This window comes from Peromyscus maniculatus, chromosome 1, assembly GCF_049852395.1.
Source record: "Peromyscus maniculatus bairdii isolate BWxNUB_F1_BW_parent chromosome 1, HU_Pman_BW_mat_3.1, whole genome shotgun sequence".
NCBI lineage: Eukaryota > Metazoa > Chordata > Mammalia > Rodentia > Cricetidae > Peromyscus > Peromyscus maniculatus.
This window is the reverse complement of record NC_134852.1, coordinates 50,332,241-50,354,565: the sequence shown is the minus strand read 5'-3', so window position 1 is coordinate 50,354,565 and position 22,325 is coordinate 50,332,241. Positions and strand designations below refer to the sequence as shown.

Here is a 22,325-nt window from a genome sequence, read left to right as displayed (position 1 = left end):
GCCCACTCTCATTGATTCTAGCATCATGCCCACTTTACAGAGGAGGAGACTGAGGCCTGGGGAAAATAACTTGCCAACAGGTAGACCTGGAGTTAGAATCCTATCTTCTAGCTGGGCCTGATGATGCAGGCCTGTAATCCCAGCACTCAAGAGGCTTAATTATTTGGATCACTAGTTCAAAGCTAGCCTGGAAACTTAGAGAGACCTTACCTCAAAATAAAAAAGAGAACTGAGGATGTTGTTCACTGGTAGAACCCCTGCCTAGAATCCCCCAGTTATGGGCTGGGGTGTGTCTCAGTGGTAGAGCCCCTGCCTAGAATCCCCCAGTGAGGGGCTGGGGTGTGACTCAGTGGTAGAGGCCCTGCCTAGAATCCCCCAGTGAGGGATTGGGGTGTGGCTCAGTGGTGGAGCCCCTGCCTAGAATCCCCCAGTGAGGGGCTGGGGTGTGTCTCAGTGGTAGAGCCCCTGCCTAGAATCCCCCAGTGAGGGATTGGGGTGTGGCTCAGTGGTAGAGCCCCTGCCTAGAATCCCCCAGTGAGGGATTGGGGTGTGGCTCAGTGGTGGAGCCCCTGCCTAGCATGCAGTAGGCTCTAGCTTCAATCTCTGATACCACCACCTTATGTGTTTGTGTATGTATACATATGGTGTACGTACACACACACACACCCATGGCTATGGTTATTTCCTCTCTCAGCTTCCAGACTCAGAACTGTGGCCAAACCTTTCTGGGAGTGGGAGGTGGGGGCACAGCGGGATGTGAAGGGCAGGTGGTGTAGAAGGGAAGGAGCGTGGTCTGACCCCTGGGCTGGAGCCCATCCACTGCAGCAGGACACAAAAGGGTTCTGATCCTCTTGATCATCACCTCATTGTCCCCACAGCCGCAGGCCTGCTGTCCCCAGCTGCCAGTGTCATGGAGGTCTCAAGACTTGGCCTCATAGTCTTGAAGCTTCTAGAGATTTATACATTTGTAGTTTAAAAAATCACTTTTCTAAATTCAGCTGTGGGCTTCCTGGTGGATCTCATTCTGGGTTCATCTGAGAAGAGTCCCTCTCCGACTTCATACCTTGATGACACCAGCTCAGTGCTTAGTGCTAAGCGTGTGTGCGTGCGTGCGTGTGTGTGTGTGTGTGTGTGTGTGTGTGTGTGTGTCCGTCCATTTGGGTGCAGGTATTCTCTGTGGGTTTCTGAATTGAGCTTGTGCTTGGTGCTGTTGGCTGCTGGCTGTCATGGGCCCAGGAAGTGACCTGCAGATGCATGGGCTGGGGCAGTGACTCAGTGGACCAAAGTGCTTGCTGACAAACAACTTGAGTTCGATCCCCAGGACCCACACAGTAGAAGGAAAGAACCAGTTCCTGCAGGTTGTCCTCTTATTACATATGTATGCTGTGGTACACACAGATGTAATATACATAATAAATAAATAGATCAATTATTAATGTGATTTTTAAGAAAGAGGGTAGCCGGCAGGGTCACAGGGGCCCCGTCTGCTCTTGACAGACCATAGCATGGCAGGACGGACAGCTGGTAGCTGGACTGGGATCCAGGGCTGTGGCCATTTCCTAAGGGGAGGCCTGAGCCTCTGCTCCCCTCCCTCCTGTACCTCCTGCTCTGGTCACAGGGTAATGGGACCCTTGCCCCCTCCACAGGAGTCCTTCTTTCACTGGGCCTTCGGCGTCATCGAGTCGGGCTGCTATGGTGTCATTGACGTGGACACGGGAAAGTCAACCCTGTTTGTACCCAGGCTGCCTCCTAGCTACGCCACCTGGATGGGAAAGTAAGGAGTGGTCCCTGCCCTGGAACCAGGCCTGCTGGGGATGACGACAGGGTGGGCACGGGAGGGGGTTAGTGGTCAGGCCCTTTGCTGGCAAGCTCTGTTTCACAGCCCTGAACCCCAGTTGGGAAGAGGGGTCAGATGCAAGCTATGGGGTGGAGGCAAGGTTTACTGAAAGCCCAGATTCCCTGCATACTAAAAAGCTTTTGCACCAGTAGGTGGTCGCTTCTGCATGGGCTTGATGGGTGTGTGTGTGCTGTCTAGGCCCCCTTTCTGGGCCTCGTTACCCATGTCCAGGGGGTTATTAATGCCCACCTCTGGCCACAGATGGCCTGTCCTTCATTAACCTCTCTGGGAGAGATGGCGGAGGAATAGGGCTGTGCCATGTGAGGAGTCTGGGGCCAGAGGCCAGGCTAAGCTCCTTGGGAGAGACTGTCTACTTCCGCCTTCCAAGACACCTGGCAGCTCCTCCCTGCTCACAGCACTGATGTAGATGCTGTGTAACCAGGGACACTTGAAGTGATCAGGGAGTCTTGTCTTCCAGTCTGTCATTTCTGCCTGGTGAGTGATTATTCCAGCTAATGTGTAAATTGAAGCCTTTGCTACCTGGTGCCCCATCGTGCTCATTACCAGGTGGGCGGGGAGTCTGTGGCTGGTTTGAGTGACATGGCACCTGGCTGCCACAGGAACTCTGAGCTCTTTGCAGAGGGCAGGGCCCCTAAAGGGCTGTCCTCCAAACTCCCTCTGCTCTGCGTGCTGACTCCTGCTCCAAGCGGACTGCACAGCGTCCATTGCTGGCCCTGGCATGTTGCTCTCCTGCTGTCTTGGGGGAGGGCGTCCAGCTCCACAAATTGGCATCAGTTCTGCTTTTAGGCCGCTTGGCGGCATGCCAGGCTGGCCCTGGGCCACCAGCTTTGCTGTGAGGATGCAGCTGAGGCCGAGTTGGCAGCAGGAGAGAAACAGGCTCTGGTTCTCCTGTGAGGTTTTCTTGACTTGACCCTTGGGAGGGACCCAGGAAGGGTGGGGAGTGGACATGTCTCGTCTAGCTGCCTTTGGGATAGACAACAGGGAGAGGTCATGCCTAATCCCTCCCTAGCTTATGGTCCATTTGCAGCCACATCCTTACCACCTCCCTGCTATAAAGAGGAAACAAGTCCAGTGTGCTGGAAAGCCCTGTGTCAGCACCGTGGTCTGTTCTTGTGGGAGTTGTGAATGAAGTAAGGCTTGCCTGTGGTCCGTCATGGGCTCCACATGGTGGCCATGAAGTCCCAGGAGGTGAGGCTGACCGCCGCTTAATCCCTTCCTAGGAAACAGCACCATTACAATACAGTGCTGTCTTGTTGGGTTGGTTACACCTGAGGTGATGGCATGAGGTGATGGTGTTGCCAGGAGTGCAGTTATAGTGTCTCTGAATGTCTGATCTGGAAGTCACTGGACAGTCCCAGGCTGGCTTTGAGCTTGTGACCTGCCTGTCCAGAAAGGTGGAATCTGTTTCACCCCTGCTTGACCCTGGTTAGGACCATGATGGCAGGACATTGGCTATGTGACTTCTGAAGCTAGACTGTGAAGTGCACTGGGGCTTCCCCCAGTCCTCTCCACTGGGACATTCTCCTCCAGCTCTGCCCTATCATGAGGAAGATATCTGGAGGCTCTCCACAGACTCACCCGTGTGGAGAGCCTCCAGCTGGTGCCGCACCAGCCATGAGCAAGCTTCTGCTGAGGTCACAGGTGCCATGGAGCAGAGGTTAGCTGCACTGCCTGGGCTCTGTCTCACTTCCTGACCTGGAGAGTCCACATGTTAATGACCCTTCTTATTCCAACAAAATATCTCACAGAATCAACTTGAGGGAGAAAAGATGTGTTTTGGTTTAGTGTTTCAGAAGGCACAGCTCATCCTGGTGGGGAGGTCATGTCAGCAGGAGTGTGAGATCACATTGTGGCAGCCAGGGAAGCAGAGAACAGGACCACACTGGTGGCCAGGCTGTGACTCTCAATGCTTGCCCCCAGTGACCCAGCTAATAAAAGCTCTGCACCCTTCCAGAGCAGCACCCAGCTGGGGCCAGATATTCAAACAGATGAACCTATGGGAGACGCTGCAGATTCAGACCCTAGCAAGGACCAACCGTTTTCCGTTCCACTCAGTTTTAGGGTGGGTCGGGTATCACTCAACTGTAGTGTATTAGTCAGGCTTTCGCTGCTATGACAACATACCCAAGGGAAACAAATGAACAGGGGAAAGGTTAATTTTGGATCATGATTTCAGAGGTTTCGTTCTGTGGTCTGCAGGCTCCATCTCTGTGTCTGACATAAGGCAGAATACTACATTCACGCGAGCTTGTCACGCAGCTACCCCCTCATGGTAGTTCGAAAGGAAGGGGTAGGGGAAGACAGACAGACAGACAGACTAGGGTTCTAAAACACTCTTTTGAGGATATGTCTCCCAGTGCCTTACTTACTCCAATTAGGCTCCGTCCCCTAAAAGCCCCTCCTGAGCGTTACCTCACAGGGGAGCAAGCCTTCAACATGACACTTCTCATCCACACCATAACATCTATAACTGGACCAGCCTGGAGGGATGTGTAGGTCTCGTCTCTCTACGATGCTCCCCAAATCCTTCTTGCATGCTAAGCCATCCTCCTGAACAGAACCATGACTGTCCTTTCAACATCCCCTTGGTCCTACTTCCTGGCTCAAGCTGAGCTTGCTGAGATTTCCCGTTGCTTAGAGAGTCAGCTCTGAGGTTGGCATATCCTGTCATCTGTGAGCTGTGGGGGTGGACAGTGGGGGTCCAGGAGGGTCTGTTGGCCCTCAGTTGGCCCCAGCCAGAGTTTCTGTCTGGAGAGGTGGAAGGACATTGAGTGGGCCTCCTCTGCTGTCTCTTCTCTTTCTCTCCTGCCCCCTTCTTTCTTTCTTGAGATAGACTGTCACTCTGTAGCCTAGGCTGGCTCAGACTCAGATCCACCTGCCTCCTCCCCAGTGCTGGGATTACAGGTGACCACCACCATGCCCTGCCAAAAGAATGATGTGGGTGCATGTGTACACTAGGATTGACTCTAGGGCCTTGCACATGCTAGGCAACACTGTACCAGCTGAGCTTCTGTGTGGCGGATAACCTCAGAGGATGCGCTGTGGCTGCTTCAGCTCACACATAGGAGCAGTCTCCAGGCTCAGACACCTGCTCTGAGTTGCAGAATGCTCCTTTCCTCTTTGACAACTTAATGACATCTTGACATGGTTGCTGATTTCTGCTCTGCACTCACCGTGTTGTGCCACCAGCGGAATAGAAGCTGTGTACCTAGATATTTCCTTCTAATGAAGAGCTGGCTCTAGCAAGAAAGAAGGGCGCTGCCTGTGAGTTGCAGGCAGGCATCTTCTCTGGCTGGTGGAGTGGAGGACTGATCTTGCCCCAGGGACTCTACCCCAGTTGCTGAACCTGTGTGAACTCCCCATGTCTCTTACACTTACATCTTGGGAGCTAAATAGCCCTTGTCTGAAGGGTTTAAAGGCCAGGATCCGATTGGTCCAGTATCAGCGGTTAGCAGTCTGCTTGCTGGGCGGATAGTCTTCAAGAACACAGGAATTACAGTCTGCACCTTGGCCGCAGCTGAGTCTCGGAGACTGTTAAAAGCTCTCCTTTAGTCTGTCCTGCTTTGCTGAGGCAGCTCATTGTCTAGTGCAGAATAGAGCCTTGAGTAACCTTGGGGGTAGAAACGGGTCTGCAGGGTTGGTTCCCCTGGTGAACAAGGTTGTGTGTGCTGTTCAGGCTAGATGCGGGAGCTGTGGTCCCAAGGGAGATTGTGACACCACAGCTGAGACGTTTCTTTTCTCTTGTAGCCCTGGCTCCCTCAGCAGACCTTTCCTGTCTGTGCTCTGAGGTGACCTGAGTGTTTGGGAGGGAAGGGCTGGTTGTAATGGGCAGGTGACAAAGGGGCTGGTTGTCTGGGCTGGAGCTGGGAAGCAGCCAGATCTGATGTGCACGGCTGCTTCCAGACGCTCTCGTAATCGATAGGGCACCGGGAGCAAGGCTGATGGGATTACCTGGCCTTTGCAATCAAAACCCACCAGACTGAACATTTGACCTTAAGCTCCTCAGCTTCCTTTGGAGTCTCTATCTGATGGCTTTTGAAAATCCATCTGGCAGATACTACAATCCAAAGTCACTCAGGGAACCAGCGGATGTTCCGCTGTAGGATCCAGGGCTGCTGTGGGTGCAGGGTGTCAGGATTGCAGGTGCTGGGGGAGGGGTTGGAAGCCTGTGCCTCACCCCACACCCTCACTAGAGCAGCAGGGTGGGAGCCCTTGATGCCTTTTTGTAGGCGTCCATCCGAAAGAGGATTAGCTGACAGTAACTTTGGCCTGGGGTGTCTGGGCTCCTCTAAGCGAACTGGAAGCTCCCTCTGTGACACACCACGCCAAGTAGCTTCAGGACCCATGGAAAGTGAGCAGCTCTGGGTAGGGTTGGGGGATCTCCACAGTCGTGCCTATCCCTGGCCAAGCTGAAAGGAGAGAGAGAGTGCCTGGCCTAGGTTTGCAGGGAGGGGGTGATTAGCTTCTCCAGGGCCTGTCTGGGCCTCAGGCTGTCCAGGAAGAGGCTACTGTGAGCTCTCCAGGGCTGAGTACCAGAGGCCCTGTACAAAGATCCTTTTGATAGTAGTGTGTGTGTGTGTGTGTGTGTGTGTGTGTGTGTGTGTGTTTGTGTGGGATATGTGATGTGTTGTGATTTGTAGTGGGATGCATATGGGGTGACTTTTGTTGTTTGAGACAGGGTCTTGCTGTAACTGAGGCTGACCTTGAATTCAAGATCTTCCTATCTCAGCTTCCTGAATCATAGGCATGTGCCATCACACTTGGCTTGTATGTGGGCTGTTTGTGGCCTGTGGGATGTGGTGTGTGGACGGTGGTCTCAATTTTTTATGGCACTAGCCCCCCACTTACACACTTTGAGTCACAAGGACCACAGCTTCCTGATCCTCTCTGGGCCATACTCTGGCTCCTGCTGTTATCAGGAGGGATGGGCTCTGTGATGGAGACAGTCCTTGAGAAAGGACTAATTCTTGGCTCTTCCTGAGCACCTGCCCCTGACCCCCAGCACCCAGGGCTTAGCCAGAGTCCCTAGCTTTCGTGGCTGCCCTCCTTGTGGGTAGCTCTGTCTCCATCATGTCTCCTTACAGTGTGGCCGCCCTCTGCCTGGCAGATAACCTCAGAGGATGCGCTGTGGCTGCCTCAGCTCACACATAGGAGCAGTCTCCAGGCTCAGACACCTGCTCTGAGTTGCAGAATGCTCCTTTCCTCTTTGACAACTTAATGACATCTTGACATGGTTGCTGACTTCTGCTCTGCACGCACCGTGTTGTGCCACCAGCGGAATAAAAGGCAGCGGCATTGTTTGGAGCTGAAGGCAGGCGCCAGGCGCCAGGCACACAAACTGATGGTTACTGCTGTCATTTGGCCTTATTACTTATTCATTACCTGCATGCAGGTGGTCAGCTAGCCGGCTAGTAAGGCCCGCTCTTTAAAATTTCATTTTCTGGAGGGTTCCATCATGTCTCCATCATGTGGCATTTGTGTAATGGTTCCCTCTCACTTGAGGCCTCACACAGGGCTTTGGGGCTCATGGCACTGTGACCAGGCGTCATCTACTCTGACTCTGGGCTTGTGCCTGGGCCCAGTTGCAGGCAGAGCAGACCTGCGTGGGCCTGAGTGCCTGGACACAAATCCTCTCTCCAGGGTGGGTGTCCTGTCCAGTGAGGGCTTCTGTCTTCTGCCGGAACTGCACTGTGCACTTGATAGAGGAGTGTCTGAGCACGCTCAGCTCCTCCCCACATGCCGGCCGGGACTGGGCGTAGACCCTCGAAGAAGCCTCCTTGTGTCCTGGCCAGCACAACCCTCAGAGCACTCAGAGATTCCCAGTGACCTTCCCAGCCAATGTCTCTTCCCAAGTCACAACCCCACCAAGTCCTGGCTGCCAGGTGTTCCGTGCCTGGTTTGATCATGCAGCCCGGCACACACATCCCTTCAGGTAACGTTTAAATGATTTTTACTGTAATTAACCCACAAACATGAAAAAGCAAGAACTGTTCAAACTTAATTATCTCTGCCCTTTATAAGAAGAATGTAATGTGCTGAGTCCCAGACAAAAGGCTCCCAGCACTTCATAATTTCTGTTGGCGGTTAGTCCTGGCAAGCCTTGATGCACAGGAGGTGCTTGTGGCCCTCGAGACCCAGTCTGCACTCAGCCTAGACTGTGGCAGCTGCCTCTGTAAGGAGAGCAAGTACTGGGCAGGGGCCACTTGGTAGGACTGGTACCTGAGCCAACTTCTTCCTGTTGGGGCTCCTCTAGGGGTCAGCCATCCTTTGCTCCACCTGGCCATCCACAGACAGTGGAATGGCTGTGGCCACCGCTGTGGTTTGAATGTGAATTGTCCCCCATAAGGGCATGTATTGGATGCTTGGTTCCTACCTGGTGGTGCTGTTTTGAAAAGTTTCAGAAACTTTAGGAAGGAAGACTTTGGAAGAAATAGGTCACTGGGGATGTGTCCTTGGCGGGGGATGGGGGGAAGCACCTCTGTCTCTGCTGTCAGCTTCCTGTCCACTACAAAGGGACCAGCCTTTGCTGTACATGCCCTCCACCATAATGGTCTGCCTCCCTGTTAACTCAGAATCAGTGGAGCCGAGCAACCACAGACCGAGCCCTCTGCAACAAAAAGACCTGAGCCCAAGTCAGTAACTCTTCTCTTAGGCTATTCTGTAAGGCATTTCATCACAGCCATGCAGAAGGAATTTGTATGACCACCGTGTGGGGTTTGTGGGTGAGCACCCAGCAATGGGGACACCCCTAGTCACAGCCCACTACGTTCACCTCTTTGCTGGCACTTCCTTGACTAGGGCCTTACTGCCTGCAGACTTCACCAGGCTTCTCTGGTGTGGCAAGCCTCTGATGAACCCTAACTTGTAAGACTCCCCGGGAGGGAAGGACAGGGAGATGTTTCCTGGTGGCTTCCCTCTAAAGGACATTTTTTGGAGGGAGGCTTCAGGTGCCCCATGGCAGTGGACACGAAAAGGTTAGGCCGCCATATTAGCGGCTGGCCTGAGCCTCTGCACAGAGCCCTGGAGGCTGAGTCAGACGTTTGTGCGGCTGAACCTGTAGGGAGTCTCCTTTTCATGCCTGTCACCACTGGAGATGACACAGTGACTGGGATTGGAGGTCGGGCTGGGCTGAGCGGCACAGCTGGAGAGGGAATGAAGATACTTAGCAGCTGTTTTGCTGGTGGCCCTGCCTCTTGCTTTTCCAGCCTGCAGCTGGGACTCCCAGAACCCAGGTGAAGTGACATGTCCTGCCTCAGCTCTTGAGGCCATTGCCAAGGAGGTGTCAGCCTTGGCCAGTTAACTAGTGAGTCCTGTCTCATGGCCGAAGCTAATGTGACCGAATTGTGCAAATGTAATTCATGGCAAGAGCTTGATGCCCAGTGAGGTTTTCAGAGGCCAAAGGGGAGAAAAGGAAGGAAGGAAAGGAGGGAGGGAGGGAGGGAGGGAGGGAGGAGACAGAAAAGAGCAGAGGGTGTTCTGTGAGATCGCAGCGATCCTCGGCCTGAGGTGGGTTTTCTCCCTGGGCTGTGAGCCTCTCACTGCTCCTCCACCGCCCTCCCGGTGCCCCGGTCTTGACGCCTGCACCTCTGACAGCCAGTTTTGTTTGTTTGGGTGGAAAGCAGAGAGAACCGTGAACGCCTGGTTCCCAGGCAGTGCTGCATTGTGGCTCCTAGGCTGGGGAGCCCTGAGGGTCTCCTCCTGGTTCTATCTGGGACTCCCAGGAACCCCCCGCCCCCAGTCTACACACCAGCATGGCTCTGGAAGTAGAATGTGAGGCCACCTTCTGTACTGGACTGAGGCCTCTGATGGATGGGACCCCTGCTGTTAGGCCACAGTAGGATGAGAAGGGATGGGGCTCTCCCCGTGTGTGGCAGCCAGGCGTGCAGTGGTGCAGGATAGCATAGTTACATCTCTGGACTTGGCACCTGGCTGGTGACATCACACACACACACCCGCCCCCAATGTAGTCTATTAACCGAGGACCTGGGGCAGGACAAGGTGGTAGCCTGCTGAATTCAGAAGAAAGCATCGAGAGCTGGGGGAGGGCTCTCTCACCTCATCTACTTCATGCTTTCTCCCTGGCTAATCTCCCTGGCTAATTTTCCAAGTTTGATGACTAAGCTTACATTCTCCTCATCCTTGTCACATTGAGAAACACTGATATTGACTTCTTTAAAGTGTTCATTTACTGACCTTCTGTTCAAGAAGTACAGCCTGGGAGGTCACTTAGTCTGTGGCCCTGAGGGTGAGGCACACTGGCTGGCTGCCCGGCAGGTCAGTGATATGGAGGGAGACGGTGGAAGGCAGGGCTGTATCCCACAGCGCTTGCTGCAGGCAGTCGGGGGCGTAGTGAACTGAGTCAGGGATCCCAGGGGCAGCAGAGGTAGCTTAGTGACCTGACGGCACCCTTTATCAAGTGCTGGGTATACCTGCTTGGTGCTAGATCCTCACACCACTGCAGGCTGGACCCAGGGCTTCAAGGCCTGCATTGGGTAGGCAGAAGGTGGCCAGACTGAGTCGTCGCCAAGCCCTGACCATGGTTTTCGTTGTGTTTTCTTTTGAGGATCCATTCCAAGGAGCATTTCAAGGAGAAGTACGCTGTGGACGATGTCCAGTACACGGACGAGGTAAGTGGCTGATGTGGCGCTGCCTCGTCCTGAGCAGCCCTGGACTGGCAGTAACCCCTCTGCCCTGGCTTCTTCCACTGCCAGTCCGGGGACAGTGCCCCGCAGGAGCAGCAGAGGAGACGCAGCAGACACCTCTGACTGAGGACGCTGTTCTTGGCCCGGGCAGTGCTTCTGACTCAGGTAGCAGTGTCTGGCAGTCGGGTTATGGTGACCACTGAGGTCCCTTTCTGAGAGGCAGCATGCTTGCCAGAGGGACACAGGTGTAATCAGAGCTGACAGTGGCCTTGCTCTGGGCCTTCATGCGTTGAGGGGACTGTTTATAAGTCCTTACTAGCTGTAGGTGCTGCTGTCAGAAGAACCCCAGGTTGTGAATGGCTCGTGAGAGGACAGGAATTGGGGGTCCCTTGACTTGAATCTGCCTTCCAGCCTGGTCGCCCAGCAGTGTCAGGTAGTGTGGGTAAATACATCAATGTCGTCCTGAGGCTGTGAATCTGCCCCGTGTCCAGGAAGACGAAAGGGGCTCTTTCAACTTCCACCGCTGACAGAACAGGGCTGAGGCAGAGTTGGGAGCACATCGAGGAGCTACAGTCTGAGTGAGCAAAGCCTTCTGATTCTGTGGCCACTGACCGGCACACAGGAGGCCTCTCTGGTTCATCCCTGGATGCTGTCACAGCTCCATGTTCTATGCACGTCAGAGCTGGACAGAAGTCAGCACGTGCCATTGGAGATCCAGCCTGGACCTGGCAGGATCAGCTGGACAGGGCACTGTGACCACATTGCCTCAGACCACGCTTGAGAGTGGATACATGCTAGGAGCTGGCGCTGCCAAGCTATGGAAGCAGCGTAAATGCCTGTTAACAGATGAATGGAGAGGAAAAAAAGGGGTGTGTGCACACAGTGGAGTATCATTCAGCTGTGAAGTCACTTGCAGGAAGTGACTTCATTGGATGGCATTAGGGACCTTCATGTGAATGGAAAGAAGCCAAATGCCACGGGTTTGCCCTCAGATGTAGAGTCTGGATCAGTGGATCTCAACCTTCCTAATGCTGTGACCCTTTAATTCCTCATGTTGTGGTGACCCCCAACCATACAATTATTTTCATTGCTACTTCATAACTGTAATTTTGCTACTGTTATGAATGCTAATGTAAATAGCTGTGTTTTCTGATGATCTTAGGTGACCCCTGTGAAAGGGTCATTTGATCCACAGAGGGGTTGTAATCCACAGGTAGAGAACTGCTGGTCTGAATTCTAGATAAAACCTATCTGTCTTGTGTGGTGCACAAGCAGAAGGATTGTTTGGGAAGCGGATGGGGACCTGTGAGGGAGAGGGGAGACCAGAAAGAACAATGGGGAATATGATCAAAGGCACATGAGATCATACGTGAAAACATCATCATGATGCGCAGTGTTATGCTATGAATATACATTAATAATTTCTTTCGAAAGACCATGGTGAAGAAGAGGTAGAGGTGGGAGAGGGGAGGAGCTTGGAAGGATAGGGCTGGGGTCTCAGAGTAGAGGTGGTCGTGTGATCTGTCCAGTGGAGACCAAGCAGAAACCCCCTTCCCTCTGGGCAGGGCACAGCTCTTTTGGGGTGACGGCACCAGGTGAAGAAGCAGGTTTTTGAGGACCCTAGCCAGATACACTGCACTGTGAGGAGCCTGCCTCTCTCTGCTCAGCGTTTTGACCTGGCCTACTTGCTCTGGGGCAGACAACTCTCCTTGACCTTGGGCAGACCAGCCTCAGCCCCATCCTGTATAGAGGCAGCATGGTCCTGCCTTGAGTTCTGTAGCCCTGGAATGTCCCACCCACAGATTATCATCCCCATCAATCAAGGCCCTGCACCGACCCCGTGGGTGCTCTCGGGATAGCTTGTGGACACTGGCACTGTCTGGCTTCTGAGCTGCACCGGGTCCTCTCTTGTCTCATCTCTGTCTTGAGAGCCTGGTTGTTGGCCTTGCCATGTCTCCTGAACTCTCCCTCCTAGTCCCAGAGGTGTACAGAGGTATTTAGGCCCGGAGCTCCACCCAGCAGCCCAGGGCATGGGATAGCACAGGAAGTGACTTCACAGATGACGTCACTGAGGCAAAGTTAAACCCTGTCAGGTTCCCAGGAGAACCTCAGTGAAGGAGAACACTCATATACTTGCGCCACAATCCATATATGCAGTGCCTTTGCCCTGTTGCACCATGGAGAGATAGGCAATTTATTATTTTTAAAAATGTATTATTTTATTTTACATGCATTGGTGTTTTGCCTGCACATATGTCTATGTAAAGGTGTTACATTTCCTGGAATTGGGATTACAGACAGTTGTGAGCTGCCATGTGGGTGCTGGGAATTAAATCCGGGTCTTCTGGAAGAAATGCTCTTAACCGCTGAACTATCTCTCTAGCCCCCAGTTTATTATTTTTTTTCTGCAAGGTTTCTGATAATTATTAGTGTGTATTTAAAAATACTATTTTTAAGTATGTGTCTGTGTCTGTGTGCATGTGCTTGTGAGTGAAGTACCAATGGAGGCCAGAAGGGGGCATCAAATTTCCTGGGGTTATGAGTTACAGGTGCTTGTGAGCTGCCCAATGTGGGTGCTGGGAACTGAACTCTGGTCCTCTGAAAGAGCAGCAAGTGCTCTTATTCATCTCTCTAGCCCTCATGGTATACATACATTGTAGAGAAGAATGAGTTTCATTATTACATTTTCATGTATGTACACTGTGTACTTTGATCATACCTCCATTTACTGCTTGTCCTCCCCTGGTGCTGACCTTCTTCATCTTCTCAAACAGTTCCCTTTCTACTTTCCTTTTCTAGACAGGGTTTCTCTGCCTAGCCCTGGCTGTCCTGGAACTCACTCTATAGATTGGGCTGTCCTTGAATTCACAAAGATCCCCCTGCCTCTGCCCCCTAGTGCTGTGATCAAAGGGTTACACTGCCACCGCCTAGCTCCCTTCTGCTTTCTTACCCTTTTCTTTCAACTCAAGATTCCGCATGTGAGGAAAAACACACCATGTTTGTCTTTTCTGAGTCCTGTTAACAAGATGATCTCTACTGCAGATGACATAATTTCATTTCTTTATGCCGTTGTATACCACATCTTCCTTCTCCATTTGTCGGCTGATGGGCACCGAGACTGATGGCATGTTACTGCTGTGAATTGTACTACAGCAGATGTGGGCACGGGAGAATCTCTGCAGTCAGCTGACTTTTGGCCATATACCTGGGAGTGGTGTAGCTGGCTGCTACTTATTTTGCGAAGACCTTCATACTGATTTCCGTATTGGATGCGCTCGTTTGAAGCCATACCTGTAGTGTATAGGGTTCCTTTCCCCACACATTGAGAGGCAGCTTTTGAGAGAGCCTGTGTCATATGGCATCAGTCTTTAAGGGTGACCTATGACATCTAAAGGTGTTATAATGCAGCCAGTTGTACCGGTCCCTTTTTGTGTGGCTCTGTAACAGACTGAATGTTTATTTACATGCTTCTAATGAGGTCGTTTGGTACATTGTATCTCTACGGGTAAAGAAGAACGATGAGTCCTTCACCCTGACCTTGTTCCTGATGCTGTCCTTTGGCAGGTGTGTCTCCATTACCCTCCAGTCTTGTAGAGTGCATCTCCATGTCACTGTCCTTTAGGGCCTTGACCATGGGATCTCCCATAATCACCCCTGGAGGGAGAGCTAGGAGAGGCCCTGTCTCAGGAGTGTGAGATGGAGTCCTGCCTGTGGCTGGGCCCCCACTGCTGAGTAAGAACCCTCTCTGGGCTGCAGCCTCACAGGTTGACATTTTGCATTTATAACTGGAGGGAGGGAAGAATTCAACTCCCGTTTACACTGTGGGGAAAGGAACCAGACCTCCAGATGCAGGACAGTAGAGGAAGAGAAAGCGTCCGGCAGGAAAGTCCTTAGTGAGGGTGTAGACTGGCAGCCACATAGGCCGTCTTAATCTTTTAAGGCAGAGTGTTAAATGAAGATGTCAATAGAGGTCAAAGGGCAGAGCCTCTTTAGGGTTCTGGAGCACTCTGCAGGAGCAACAGAATCATTATCATCATCGATCAGCTCTGTTGATCACCGTGACTGCTGTTCTGTGGTTTTGATTTCTCTGCTAGAGAGAGAAAAGAGGGCCTTGGACGTGCTAGCTGGTGCCACTGAACCACACCCCCAGCTGTGACTGCTGCCTTCCCGGAGGCAGGGGCTCCTCTCAACAGTAGGACAGCTGCTTCACTCTGGGCTTGCTCATTTGTGATGCCTTCCACCCTGTCCCACAGTGAGTTACAGATCCAACCCCATTTACAGACAAGAAGGTCAGGACTGAGAGGTAAGAGGCCTCATCCATGGCCCCACAGCTGGGGTGTGGCAGCACTGGGGTGACCCTAAGGCCTCCAGATTCCAGAGGCTGTCCCCTCCGGCTCCACACTTGGCCTGTCAAAAGTGAAAGGCTGACGTGCAGGGGACTTGCTTGTGCAGAAGTGACCCAGGCTTCCAAGGGCCTGTGATTTCCTGAAACTGGGGACGAATCCCACCAAAAGGAGCAAATTGCTGCATTGAGCGCCGTGGGCTGGACGCATGTTCTGATGTGGGCAGCACTCAGGCCAGTTCCATGGTGCTCAGCCCTGTCTAGCCTTGGCCATCCTTGGCCGTCTCTGTAAACCAGACAGCTGGCTGCAGCTGCTTGCTTGCTCTGAAAAGGGTGGGAGTGATCCCAATCCTTGATGTCTCATAAAGTAAATGCAGGTATCAGAGAATGCAGCTCAGTCAGCAGAGCCTCAATGCTTAGAGCCACATTAATGAGGCATGGTGGTGCATGCCGGTAGTCCTAGCCCTTAAGAGGCAGGAGGATCAGGAGATCAAGATCAGCCTCTGCTGTACAGTGAATTCAAGGCCTGGGCTCCATGAGATCCTGTCTCAAAAACAGGAAAAACACAGATGTTTGCAATGATAGACCTGGTTTCCCTCCTCCTCACAGAAGAGCCAGAGCTTAATTACTGGGAAGGAGTCACTCTGGGGACCCCTGGGAGGGGCTCCCCAGCATTGCTGTGTACACTTGATGTAGAAGCTAATGTCTAACTAACTGGGAGCTGGCAGGGTGGAGGTGATTTTTGCACTTGCTCTTCGGCACTGGGCAGATGTGTGAAGGTCGCAGGGTCAGTTACTCAGCTGTAGGCAGGCAGGCTGTAAGAGAAACAGCCACAGATGCCCGGGGCAGATGCTGCCTGCTCCTCAGCCTTGGTATGGGAGGCTTCAGTAGAGGGAGGGGTCTGTGATGGGGCCACGATTGCTGCCTTGTTCTGAGGGGTGCTAATACTCTGTGTGTTCGAGAATAGTCAGGCACCATATTATTGGTGCTATTTTCATTTTCAAAGCAGATTCAAACATTTAAGGGCACTTGAGGCCACTGGTGTGCACTGGTGTTTTGGGAAACTGCCATGAATAATGGTTTGTTTTCAAGAGTTTCCGTGTGGGAGGGCAGATCCCTGCGTGCTGGGCCACGTGGACTTTCTTAGCAGCACAGTTGAAGCGTGTCTAATTCCTTTGTTGAGAGGGACTCACTGGCTTGGTCAGAGTCCTGGTCAGGAGCCCGTGTCAGGTTCCCTTGGGAAGCTTCTGGATTGTCCCCAGGGCAGGATCTGGGTGTACAGGCCTGATAAATTCTTCAGGTTCCTGTCCACCTAGTCAGGGCTGCTGGGAGATGGATGCTGGCCGTGGCCTGCAGCAAGGCAGGGGCTTTTAACAGCCCCACTGGGGAGAACAGAGGAGTCCCCTGTGGCGTGCGCTCCTGGAAGTGAGGCCTGGGGCTGTTAGAGCTGTGCTGTCCAGTCCTGGGGCTACATTTGGAGCCAGCGACACAGAACCGCATCTTGTTCCCTTAATTTTTGAGGCATGGCCTCCAGTCGGTGTGCTGATGAGCGTACCACTAATGGGTCTCCGTGGGGAAGGCAGATGGAGCTGCTGGGCTGGGAGTAGTTCTGCAGCCACAGAGGTAACCAGGGCCCACTCAAGCAGCTGTGATCAATAAAAGATGTTACTCTGCCAGGACGCAGCGACGCCTGGCCTGCTCTCGGTATCCGGCCTCCATGCATCTGAGCGTCAGGCTTGCAGCGAGGGGGTTTTCTCCTCCATTATTCCTAACCAGCATGTCCAGAGAGTCATTGCGGAGAGAAAAACCATCAGCCCGCACATTTGTTATCCAGCTTCTCTCTCCCAAGGACAATAGCAGATACAATCCCCAAGTGCCTCCTCGCTCTCTGATTCTGCCGCTGTAATTGACAGCATCGTTGTGTGCTGATGAATGTAGACCCTTCATGTCACCGAAACAACACACCCAGGGCCTGACACACTCGGCTCTGTTGGCTTTAATGAGCCTCCCTCCCCTCCAGGAGGAGCAGGCGGGAGGAAGGGACTGGCAAGCCTCCGTTTGTGCCACACAGAGGCCGAGGGGCTCAGTCATTCTCCAAGTGGTTCCTGAGTGAGGGGAGATGGAGGCTGCACCTGGGAGCCACTGTCTCCTGCCCAGATGGCTAGACCATGGATGGCGTGGAATACTGACCTTCGACCCTCTCAGCTGGGTCACTTGGTTTCTAAATTCTTTTCTTTTTATTGTTACCCCTCCATCCCTTTGTCCTTACCTTCATTTTAAGGCCGGGTCCCATGGAGTCTATGCTAGCCTTGAACTTATGGTCCTCCTACTTCTTCCAAGTTCTGGGAAAACAGGCACGTACTATTATGCCTGCTCACTTGGGTTTGTTGGTTTGTTTGTTTTTTAAATAAACTTCTTTTTCTTTTGAGATTACTGAGTATTTGAAGCTAACCTCAAACTCACGATCCTTCTGTCTCAACTTCCCAAATAATAGAATTATAGATGTGAGCCACCATACCATATCAGAAAAACCCTTCAAATAACATAATTTTTATATATGCAAATATATATAAATTATATATAAAATTATATATGCCAGGATGCTCACACAGCATTATTTATAATAATTCATCATTAGAAATAATTTACATGTCCAGCAGAGGGAGAGATTAAGTAAATGATATTGACTCCATTAAGAGAGAGTTTTCTATAGCCACATGTTAAAATTCTGGGCTTTGCTATTTCCTTTTAAAGAGTGTGTGTGTGTATGTGTGTACGTACGTACGTTCCACATGTGTGTGGATGCCGGAGGAGGCCAGAAGAGGGTGTTGATTCCCCTGAGCTGGAATTCTAGGTGGTTGTGGGACAACTGATACGGGCAACTTGGCTCTCCTAGAAGAGCAGCCAGAGCCCTCGGTCACTGTGCCATCCCGTCTGTCCTGGCGTTGCTGCTGATTAGCTGAATTTAGGCAAGTCCTTTAGCCCCCTCACAAGCCGTTTCCATCTGTGAGTCCTGGACATCGGTAGCAGCATTCTCACGGTGGTTAAGTGAGGTGATGTGTGCAAGATGACTGACGTGGGCTATAATCAAAGACTTATTGAACGTTTTCCATCCCCAGCGGTAGTGACTGCTAAAAATTGCATGTTTGAAGAATATTTAATGACAGGAAATAAGCGGAGCATATAATTTCATATGATCCAAATGTCATTACAGTTCTCTGTTTCTATGCACAGAGCTGAACTGTCTCTGGGGATGGCAGGTGCATCTTCTCTTTCATGGCTTTCAATATGTTTCAGCTCTTCTCTGGGAGCCTTTTAGTATTGAAAAGTGTGTATACTTATGTCAAAGCCTATCAAAGTATCACCTTAAATATGTGCAGCATGGTGTTTCAGCCATAGTGCAGCCAGTCTGTTCCAACAGCCCACCTTCTTCTTCTGTGGTGAGGGTGTCAGAGAACTTATGGTTGGGGTGAGGAGCATGACTGTGTACAGCCGGACAGAGGGCCAGATTGCTCCCAGCAAGGTGGTCAGCACTCTGGGGTGCAGGTTTCCTAGCTGGTGGGTGATGGGTGCTTTGTCAGGGTGGGGTGGGGGATGGATCACAGTCAGCTGGGGGTGGGTAGAGAAGGGAGTGACTGAACCTGCTTGCAGAGCTGGGGTGGGACTCACAGCCAAGTAGGATGTGTTGGAGTAGTCAAGATGGTGGGAGATGACCCAGCCATCAGTGAAAGTGAGCCGAGGTGTGAGCAGGCAAGCCTGTGTCCTCTCACTCTGGGTACTGGGGAGGAAGCATTCAGCATGCAAGGGCAGTGGCCTGAGGAGGTGGGCGTGGAAGCCAGAGTGGAGTTAAGGAACATTAACTCCCCTCGGTTTAGTCTGGGAGATGAGTGGCAGGCAGGGAGGGAGGCATCTGCCCTGAAGATGAGAGGCTCCTGGGGCTGGTGTCTAATGGGATGGATCCTTCAGGAAGGACAGGGAAACTGCACACCATTGCCGGCCTTGAGGGTGGGCAGGTCTGGCTGTTTGGAGCCAGGGATCTGTGTGGTACCTGGAGGCAGGTCTCGTGACGAGGGCTGTGCCGGGCTTAGCTTTGCACCCTCTCTTCTATAGATAGCTGTAGGGCTTTCTGGAGCCCATCCGCCTCTCTGAGCTGCAGCTTCCTCATCTTAGGAGTGGGGTGGCCGTGGTACCTGTGCCATAGATGAGAGCTGTCGTCCTTGGGTAGCAATGGTGTGCCGTAGATGAGAGCTGTCGTCATTGGGTAGTGATGGTGTGCCGTAGATGAGATCTGTCGTCACTGGGTAGTGATGGTGTGCCATAGATGAGAGCTGTCGTCCTTGGGTAGCGATGGTGTGCCATAGATGAGCGCTGTCGTCCTTGGGTAGCGATGGTGTGCCGTAGATGAGAACTGTCGTCACTGGGTAGTGCTGGTGTGCCGTAGATGAGAGCTGTCGTCCTTGGGTAGCGATGGTGTGCCATAGATGAGCGCTGTCGTCCTTGGGTAGCGATGGTGTGCTGTCTCCATCACGTTGTTGATGCTGGGACGAGTTGCTTGTTGTTGTGACAGATACCTAGAGGGACATCTTAGGAAGGGAAGGTTTGCTTTAGGTCTGGGTCAGAGGGCTTCAGCCATCATGGGTGCAGTCTGTGACGGCAGGAGCATGTGGTGGTGAGTGTCCCCATCTCAACAGACCTGCTTCTGCCAGCCAGACCCCACCTCCTAAAGGATTTGCGGCCTTCAAAACAGTGTCTAGCCACTTAACACATGAGTCTGTCCGAGACGTTTCCCTAACACCGCTCTAAAGTGGGTTTTCTTTTGATTTCCAGATTGCCAGTGTCCTGACCTCACAGAAGCCCTCTGCCCTCCTCACTTTGGTAAGTGGCTGGTGTACAGGAGATGTTTGTCGGGAGCCCAAAACCTGCCTCTGCCATGTAGAGGATTATACGAAAAGAACCTAGGCATAGAGGCGTGTGCCGGCTTGGGGGCTGAGGCAGGAGAATCAGCGTTAGAGGCCAGCCTGGGCTACCTAAGAGCTGGTGTCAAGTAAACGCAAAAGAGAAACTGAGGAATGGTCGTGTGTGATAAGCAGGGACACCTGTGTCCTCATGGCTGCTGTGTCTAAGATGCCATCCTCGAGTCTGCATGGGATGTGCTGGGTCTGGTCTTGTGGCCACAGAGGGCAAGCTATCTCTAGACTGGGAGATGTAGCCGTGTCCAGCTTACGCTCGTGACATTTCAGGGCTAGAATGTCACTCTTTATTCACACCCTGAGTCCCTAGGACAAGAGAGTTTGAAAGTCACACTCTTGTCTTATGGAGGGCGCAGTCTGGGTAGGGCAGGGGTGTGGGGTGGGCTCCTGGTATGCAGGAGGGGCGCAGGGGGGCCTCTCACACACGGAGCCTGTCTTGCTTCCAGAATGGCTCTTCTCCCCTTTGTTCCCTGCTTTACGTGGGAATGCCGACCCCACCCCACCCCACCCCCACCCGCCTCCATTTGTTCTCTTGGCTGCGCCGCTTCTGTGGCTAAGCATGGAGGCTGCCTGTGGTGACTGCGGTCAGAGCTGGCCCAGTGTGTTTTCTCTGGGATCGCAGTTGGACAGGGAGGGACCAGCCTGAGTTTCTTGAGAAAGCAGGTGGTTGCTCAGAGTGTCCCCTCTCTGGGGTGGCTTGCTTCTCTCTGAACCCCTTGTTTTGTCCCGGTGTGTGGCTGCACCCCGTTGGACATCTGCTCACAGCTGGGAAAGGAGACGGGTGGAGGCCGAGGCCATAGTTGTCCCTGGGTATCCATGGAGGTTGGTTCCCACACCCCCTGGAGATACCAACACTACAGATGCAGGAGTCCTTTATTACATTAACCTGTGCACACCTCCCGTACCCACTGAGTCATCTCTAGGTTACATGTGACCCCTAGTACAGTGTCTTAGTTAGGGTTTCTGTGCTGTATAAACACCATGACCTAAAGCAACTTGGGGAGGAGAGGGTTTACTCCATCTTCTAGCTTGTAGTCCAGTGTCAGGGAAGTCAGGGCAGGAACTCGGGCAGGACAGGGACCTGGAGCTGATGCAGAGGCTGTGGAGGGGTGCTGCTTACTGGCTTGTTCCCCATGGCTTGCTCAGCAGGCTTTCTTATGCCAGATAGGAACCCCTGCCCGGGGGGTGGCACTGCCCACAATGGGCTGGACCTTCCCACACCCATCACAATCAAGAAAACGGCCTACAGGCCAGTCTGATGGAGGCATTTTCTCAGCTGTGGTTCCAAACCTCTTCTCAAAGGACTCTAGCTTGTGTCATGTTGACATGAAACTAGCCAGCACCATGCCCTGTGTGTACTGTTACACACAGGGGATGATGATAAGAAAAAAACCTGCAGCTGTAATTGGATTTTGTGTGGTAGGGGGCTGTTGTTGTTTTCTTTTTTCAAGTATTTTTGTTCTGTGATTGTTGACTCTGTGGTTACAGAACTGGGTATCTCAGGGTCTGGCCTGTCTTGCCCAGCTCCTGCCGGGGCCTGAGTGTCTAAGCAGTGTGAACACAGTGCCTGACCCATCCGGACCAGTCCCTCGCTCTGTACCCGGGACACCTCTGCCTCCTCTCCCTCCTCCTCTCCCTCCTCTCCCTCCTCTCCCTCCTCTCCCTCCTCTCCCTCCTCCTCTCCCTCCTCTCCCTCCTCTGCCTCCTCTGCCTCCTCTGCCTCCTCTCCCTCCTCTGCCTCCTCTCCCTCCTCTGCCTCCTCTCCCTCCTCTCCCTCCTCCCCCTCCCCCTCCTCTCCCTCCTCTCCCTCCTCTGCCTCCTCTCCCTCCTCCCCCTCCTCCCCCTCCTCCGCCTCCTCCGCCTCCTCCCCCTCCTCTCCCTCCTCTCCCTCCTCTCCCTCCTCCCCCTCCTCCCCCTCCTCTCCCTCCTCCCCCTCCTCCCCCTCCTCCCTCTCCTCCCCCTCCTCCCCCTCCTTCCCCTCCTCCCTCTCCTCCCCCTCCTCCCCCTCCTTCCCCTCCTCCGCCTCCTCTCCCTCCTCCCCCTCCTCTGCCTCCTCTCCCTCCTCCCCCTCCTCCCCATCCTCCGCCTCCTCTGCCTCCTCTCCCTCCTCTCCCTCCTCTCCCTCCTCTCCCTCCTCCCCCTCCTCCCCCTCCTCTCCCTCCTCTCCCTCCTCCCCCTCCTCCGCCTCCTCCCCCTCCTCTCCCTCCTCCCCCTCCTCCCCCTCCTCCGCCTCCTCCCCCTCCTCTCCCTCCTCCCCCTCCTCCCCCTCCTCTGCCTCCTCTCCCTCCTCTCCCTCCTCCCCCTCCTCTCCCTCCTCTCCCTCCTCTCCCTCCTCTCCCTCCTCCCCCTCCTCCGCCTCCTCTCCCTCCTCTCCCTCCTCTCCCTCTACTTTCCTTCTTTCTTTCTGTTAGTTGTGGTTTTGTTTTTAAGACAGAATGTCTATATAGCCCAGGCTAGCCTTGAACTGGTGATCTGGCCTCCTCAGCCTCCCCAGTGCTAGGACTACAAGCATG

General features: G+C 53.2%; 1 protein-coding gene across 1 annotated transcript in view; it reads left to right on the top strand.

Annotated features, from left to right (window-relative positions):
* Pepd (peptidase D) overlaps positions 1 to 22,325 on the top strand; it is a 136,207-nt gene that overhangs the window by 9,856 nt on the left and 104,026 nt on the right. Inside the window, exons 3-5 of the mRNA XM_006985003.4 lie at positions 1,647 to 1,774; positions 10,422 to 10,485; positions 19,670 to 19,717. Of these exons, the coding sequence (XP_006985065.1) occupies positions 1,647 to 1,774; positions 10,422 to 10,485; positions 19,670 to 19,717 (240 nt within the window). The remainder of the gene's footprint in view (positions 1 to 1,646; positions 1,775 to 10,421; positions 10,486 to 19,669; positions 19,718 to 22,325) is intronic.